The sequence below is a fragment of the Camellia sinensis genome, chromosome 6, assembly GCF_055761805.1.
Source record: "Camellia sinensis isolate YWXY chromosome 6, ASM5576180v1, whole genome shotgun sequence".
Lineage (NCBI taxonomy): Eukaryota > Viridiplantae > Streptophyta > Magnoliopsida > Ericales > Theaceae > Camellia > Camellia sinensis.
Genome location: NC_138966.1, coordinates 153,489,671 through 153,496,507, shown reverse-complemented (window position 1 = coordinate 153,496,507; position 6,837 = coordinate 153,489,671). Strand labels below are relative to the sequence as shown.

Below are 6,837 nucleotides of genomic sequence, written 5' to 3'. Positions count from 1 at the left end.
TCTTCTATTGTTCCTTTATTTATACTCGTCTCCTGGGCCTCGGGGCCTGGCCCACTTTTCACTCATTATCTGCTTATTTACTCGGCTCCACAGTTCAATAGATACTCGGCCTATCTCTTGTATTCGGCCTCCTGATCATGCAGGATAGAGCCAAGTAATATCTGTTTTCCAGAGCGTACGCTTCTGATTCTGCCATTTATCTAGCTCCCACAAAACTAATTAACTAATCCTAGTTAACTAATTAAGCTATTACAACACAAATTGAATAATTAACGTATTAATTAATTAGGTACAAAACCAAAGCATAAACTAGCTAAGGAAAGCAATAAACAGAGATCCTCAGGAAGAGGAGTGCATGCATGCCCGGTCGCCTCGTTCGGAAATCCAATGCGATGCCCCGATTTGTCTTTGTTTTCATTTGTTCTAAAAAACTTGTACTAAGCTCCAGAAGGCTTCAACTCCACCTTGGGAACCTGTGGGAGGGCTACCGACCAGTTGTTGAGGAAGGAGACCATCGGCCGACCACTTTCTGTGCTGAAAACCAGAAAAAGTGGTCAGCCAGCTAGCAATACTGGTCGGCTGACCAGTTATTGCTGTTGAATTCCAGTTTGCTACAATAGAGAGCAAGAAAGGGCATGTCAATGTATTTACAAGATATGTGTGCACAACCACCCTCCCTATCATGTCATGAACTCAAGAGAGTGTGGTTCTCGACCCTCGGGCCACCAATCGCGCATTTCAATGTGTGATGGCCGAGAAGTCAAATTGCATAATTCAATGTGAAATGAATCCACAAGTAAACACATAAAGCCTAAAACTCTATCATGTATGATCAAGAGCGTCGGCGACCGAGAATTGAGGCACGTTTCATCACTTCAAGTATGAAACGTCCCTCGTTTCTCATGCTCGGATTAACACTTAATCCTAATAACAATGCAACACATAACATGGCATGCTCAATGCAAACAACAACTTAGCATACTCAATGCAATGTGACATGATCAACTTAACAAATCTAATGATCTGCGAACAATGCTAATGCATGCATGCACAATGCAATGCAACAAGAGCAACTTAGCAATGTTAGGAACATGCATACTCAATGCAAAGAAACAACTTGGCATACACAATGCAAATAACCATATGGCATGCACAATGCAATGTAAGATGGCATACTTAATGCAATGAACAATAAGCATGCGAACAACATGTAAATAAACATGCTAAATGGACTTAAACCAAAAGGGGGTAGACCTCAGTCATGCCCAAATCAGTGGCCATTGGTGATAAAATTAAGGCGCGTGAAGCATATACAAGCATGCACATGCAATGGCCCATCAAAGAGGCCTAAGAGCACAACCCTCAAGAAGGCTCAAGGAATGACAAATGCAGAAGTGTAACAACACTAAATGCACTAAAATAAGGTAAGAAATGATGCCAAATCATTCAAACAACACAAGCAAAGCATGCAATGGTCCTTAAAGCATTAAAGCTAACAAAGAGGACTACAAAGGGGGCATGCAATACATGGCACAAAGGCATGAAACAACCATGGACAAAGCTTAAATAGGTCAAAACAAAGATCTAAACATGCTAAGTTAGGGGCTCAAAGGTCAAGGCATGCAAGCATACAAGCTAGGCCATAAGTAAGGCAACAATGCACAACACTGAAAGGCATTCGAAGCATGAAAGAAGTGGGAATATGGCAATGCTATAAGCTCTGAAATGAAGTATTAAATGATGTCAAATCATCTAAATAGCTCAAAGATAGCATGCATGAGTCAATAAAACACAAAGTTAGCAAGGCCAATTGCACTATAGCTATACAAAGCATGAAGGATATGGCAAAGGCAACCCAAAATAGTCCTAGAACATGCTAAAATGGTACTAAAACATGCATGGAAGGAAGCCAAAACAAGTTAAAATGCCGGGCATAAGGCATGATGCATACAAGGCAAATAAGGTGGATTATACTACACCTATTAAGACCAAGCATGGGATGACTTAACCAATAAAAATTAGAATATATTATGGCAAAATAACCCCCAAAACACATTGAAATGATGGCTCACAAGCTAAGGCATGAAGGCATACGCAATGATTCATGTAAAGGCATAAATGGGCAAACCCTCCAACGCATTGAATGAGTGATAAATGCAAGCATATGAGCATGAAACATGGACTGAAATCACATAATAAATGATGCCACATCATTCAAATAGTCCAAGTAAAGCATGCTAGTGGACTTGGTGCACAAAGCTAACAAGCTAGATTGAACCATGGCTATACAAAGCAAGTCATGCATGACCAAACCAACCAAAATCAGAGCTAAAGCATGTTAAAACATGGACAAGAGCTTCTTGAAGTTAAGCCAAAAGCATGCTAGAATGACATGTTAAAGCATGATGCATGTCAGGCTAATTCATGGAAATGCACTACAAGTGCATGGAGCATGCAAGAGGTGACCAAACCAAATCCTAACAGAGGTACGACATGGCAAAACAACACTAAGAACATGCTGAAATAGACTCAACATAGGATAGAATGACATGCTACTTCATGAAGCATACAAGACTAGTGTGTGTGATTTACACTACAAGTGTATAAACCATGCATGGAGTGACAAAGACAACCAAAAAAAAGTGGCATGCCCCAACAAAATAAGCCCAAATACAAGCTAAGAACAAGCTAACACAAGCTTAACAAACATGCTCAAACATGAGGCATATGAAGCAAGTAAACAAAACACAAGGAGAGGGGATGACCCTCTCCTATTTAGGACCCCAAAACCACCTTTCCACCACTGAAAATCCTCTAGATTTCAGTGGTAGAAAGGTCATGCAAAGGCTAGAACAAAAGCCAAAAGGGATGGCTCAAAACAAGGCCTAAGAGGGGATAAACAACCCCAAACACAAAAGTGACCTCAAACAAAGATCTTAAGGACTGAAAAAAAAAATTTTTTGTAGTTAAGAGTTAAGCTTAAAATAGCATGGAAGTAGGGCTAAAAGCTTAAGCAAAAATGGGGATTTAAGGATTAGAAACTCACCCTTGAAGACCACCTTTAAAGCTGCAACTCCAACAAGTTTTTTAAGCTCAAACTAACCCAAGAACACCAAAACCAGCTCCTAAGCATGTCAACAACAAAAGGATGGTGTTTGAGTGTGTGTTTATGTGTAAAAGTGAGACAAAATGACACTTTAAGGCACAAAACAAGAGCAAAAGAGAGATATAGATACAAATGTGTATGTATCTCTCAAACCACCAAAATCTGAACCTAGAGGAGGGAGGAGGAGCCTCCCTCTTATAGAGAACAAAAGCTAAAGCTTCTCAAGGAAGCTAAGGTTCAAGGCCATCCCTCCATACACGTATATGGAGGAAGGCTTCAGTGCCCTCCAGCTAGCTGGAGGAAAATATCTCCAAAAATGTGCCAAAAAGCAGCCGACCACTTGAAGTGTCGGCCAGCTACTTAAAGTGGTCTCCCACAACAAAAACTGGTTGGCCACGGGTAGCAGAAGTCTACACACTGAAAACAAGCAAGTGGTGTGGTGGCCGACCAGAAAAGGTGGCCTAAAGACCAAGAAAGCCAGTTATTCGACCAGAACACTGGCTGGCAGGAGGAAAAGTGGTCTCCAAGGGGAAAAACTGGTCTCCCACCCTTGTACCATCTTCCAAACAAGGAAAACAAGGTTTGTACCAAAAACAAACCAAAACGGACGCAAGACGAGAGATCGGGAGGCAAAGTACGCGGCCGAAAGCCTCGAAAACTAGTCTACTGGCATCAAAAGTGGTATACGACCACAAAAGTAGTCTCCCAGACCACAATGTTCCTCTAGGTAGAGGCAATAAGGCATGGTTCAAAAATCACGCCAAACGGAGAACGTTAAGCGGTCTCGAGACAAGGCGCGCAGCCGAAGGCTCTAAAACTGAAAACTAGTCTCCAAATGGGAAAAGTGGCCTACGACCACAAAAAGTGGTCTACGACCACAAAGAGATGGTCTACAAGACTTCTCCCTCCCTCCGGAAAGAGAAAACAAGATTCGGTCCACAAACCGAGCCAAAGCACAAAGAGTTCAGAGGCCCGAAGGTAAGGCTCTCAGCCAAAAACTCCGAAACCTTAGAACGAGCACAACATGCACAATCACCGAGCGGTCAATCGATGACGTCTGAGTCTTAAGGTCGGTCAAAAATGGGGCGTCTACAGCTACCTAACTCAAATAGTGTTTTACTAATCTCTTTGTCTACATAACCACGCATCCCAATTGGAAGAATCCATTGTATGAGTACATGGCAGTCATGACTTTTCAAGCCTGTTAATTTACCATTTCTCGCATTCACTAATCTTGATATGTTTGCAGCATAGCCATCTGGATACATCACTGATTTCAAGAATTCAAAGAAACCCTCCCTCTCTTTAGGGGTCAATGAAAAGATTGCCCTAGGTTTGACATAAGTTCCATCAGGACGACGTGTTAACCACAACTCTTTCCTTATGCCCATATCTTCCAAGTCCATTTGTGCTTTGTTGGTGTCTTTGTTCTTTTCATTAATGCCTAACATAGTTCCAAAGGTATTTTCACTAAAATTCTTCTCGACATGCATGACATCAATGTTGTGTCGAAGCTTCCGTTTCTTCCAGTATGGTAACTCATACAGGATGCTTACCTTTGTCCAATTTGGTGTCTGACGGAGTCTTTTCTTGTTTCTTGGATGCTTTCCATATGCGACACCTGTCACTCTATCCAATTGCTCTAATATCTTTTCCACTAGTAACTCTAAAGATCTCTTTCGCTTCTTATGCTTACCATTGTAAGCCTTACTCTTTCGCCTTTCGGGGTGGTTTTGAGGTAAGTATCATCGATGGTTAATGTATGCAGTCTTACCTTTCAAGGATTGAAAATATGGTTCATCATTGCAAGTGTAACAAGAATAATGACCCTTTGTTCTCCACCCAGATATGTCACCAAATGCAGGCCAATCATGTATAGTGCACGTCAAAGCTGCACGCATCTGGAAAGACTCACCAGTTACGGCATCATAAGATAATGCACCATTTTCCCACAACTCATTCAACTCATCCACCAAAGGTCTCAGGTAGACATCAATATCGATCCCTGGTTGTGATTCTCCAAGAATAAGTAATGACATCATAAGAAAGGGATCTTTCATAACCAACCAAGGTGGCAAGTTATAAGGAATGAGTACTGCAGGCCACAAACTATATGAGTTGCTTATGTTCCCGAAAGGATTGAACCCATCAACAGCCAACCCTAGCCTCACATTTCGAGGCTCCATGGCAAACTGAGGATATTGCGCATCAAATTCCTTCCACTCATCACTATCGGCGGAATGCCTCAATACTCCGTCATCTATACGTTTGTCCTTGTGCCATCTCCTGTCCTCAGCAATCTTTCTTGACATGTACAATCTTTTTAACCTTGGTGTCAATGGGAAGTACCGCAACACCTTATGGGGAATCTTCTTACCCGTGCCACGATTGATCTTGTATCTGGATGCCTTACATTTTGGACATTTATCAAACCTTGCATTTTCCTTCCAAAAGAGTACACAATCATTTATACAAGCATCAATTAACTCATATGACAAGCCCAAATCATGAAGTATTTTCTTAGCTTCATAAAATGACTTTGGAACCAAATTATCTTTTGGTAAAATTTTTGTTAAAAACTCCAACAGTGTGTCAACCGACTTATTGCTCCAGTGGTTTGTTACCTTCATATTAAGCAGCTCGATGACAAACTTCAACAGGGTGTAGTTTGTGCAACCTAAGTACACCTCACGTTTGGCATCATTCAATAGTTTATCAAACGTTTGTATTTCCTCATTCTGGGGTGAATCGTTGGGTTCTCCTCTTATTCGATCTTCCACTAAGGCATCAATACCACCTAAAACCTCATCTTCATCAATTGCCATTTCACGGTGAGCCTCATTTGATACACGTGGTTCCCTGTGCTCATGCCAAATAGTGTACGTTTGCATAATCCCATATTGAAGCAAATGAATTTGCACATTTTGAAGATTTTGGGAATAATAGTTCACACAGTTCAAACATGGGCACGGAATTTTACCTTTCTGGTCAACAACTACCATTGCAAATTTAATAAATGATGTCACCCCATCAATAAATGGCTGATTCATCCTTCCATCAGGTGTCTTACCCAATGCAATCCAACTCTTGTCCATGTCTGATCACAAATGAAAGATCAAGTTTTTTTAATTTGTTTATGTCATAAAACACATCATGTGTACTATTAACCTATTCCATTTAGGAATAAACAATGTGTATCATACAAAGAAAATCATATGACGTCGTTTATTTCTAATCTTTCCTTAGTTCTCCAAGTATATAACATAGATTGAGATGGAACATATTTAAGTAGTAAAGTTGCAAAGTATAATGTAGACTAATGTATTTTCAAATTGTTTGAATTTGGCCAAAACAGAACAGATTATGAACCAGACATCCTAACAGATTATGTACTAGACCATTGAGAGCAGCTACTGCTGTCCATGGACAAAGTTGTTCATCTAGAATTATATTCAGATTAAATAAAAATACCATATTAAATTTTCTTCTTACCTTTTTAGTAATTTCAGTTTTGTATCTTGGTTAGGCGGCTTTACTGAGTTGGGTTTGCTTACTTAACCAACGCACCTACCTACTTTGTACCATACTCCCTAAAGCCCTGTTTGGATGAAGATATACATGCACCTAAAAACCCTCTAAAATTTAAATAAATAATAATGTTAGGGATCGTAAAAACAATATCATGAAATGTTTTATGAAAATTCTTTATCTTTAAATTACACATATAATAA

At 40.2% G+C, this 6,837-nt stretch overlaps 1 protein-coding gene across 1 annotated transcript; it reads right to left on the bottom strand.

Annotated features, from left to right (window-relative positions):
* Positions 1–587: 587 nt before the first annotated feature.
* Positions 588–6,201, bottom strand: LOC114285803 (uncharacterized). The gene is made up of 3 exons (XM_028228884.2): positions 4,881–6,201; positions 4,285–4,727; positions 588–611 (listed from the first exon to the last, which is right to left on the bottom strand). The coding sequence occupies exons 1-3, from the start codon at positions 6,199–6,201 to the stop codon at positions 588–590; spliced, it is 1,788 nt and encodes a 595-aa protein (XP_028084685.2).
* Between the last annotated feature and the right edge of the window lie 636 nt (positions 6,202–6,837).

What these genes read in the sequence shown, in the direction of transcription:
- LOC114285803 (XM_028228884.2), bottom strand. Translation starts at nt 6,201, where the DNA reads ATGGACAAGAGTTGGATTGCATTGGGTAAGACACCTGATGGAAGGATG. An exon ending in ATATTTTCAATCCTTGAAAG is followed by an intron (nt 4,728 to 4,880) that starts GTAAGACTGCAT and finishes ATAGAGTGACAG; the next exon opens with GTGTCGCATATGGAAAGCAT. An exon ending in TGAAAAGTCATGACTGCCAT is followed by an intron (nt 612 to 4,284) that starts GTACTCATACAA and finishes TCTCTATTGTAG; the next exon opens with CAAACTGGAATTCAACAGCA.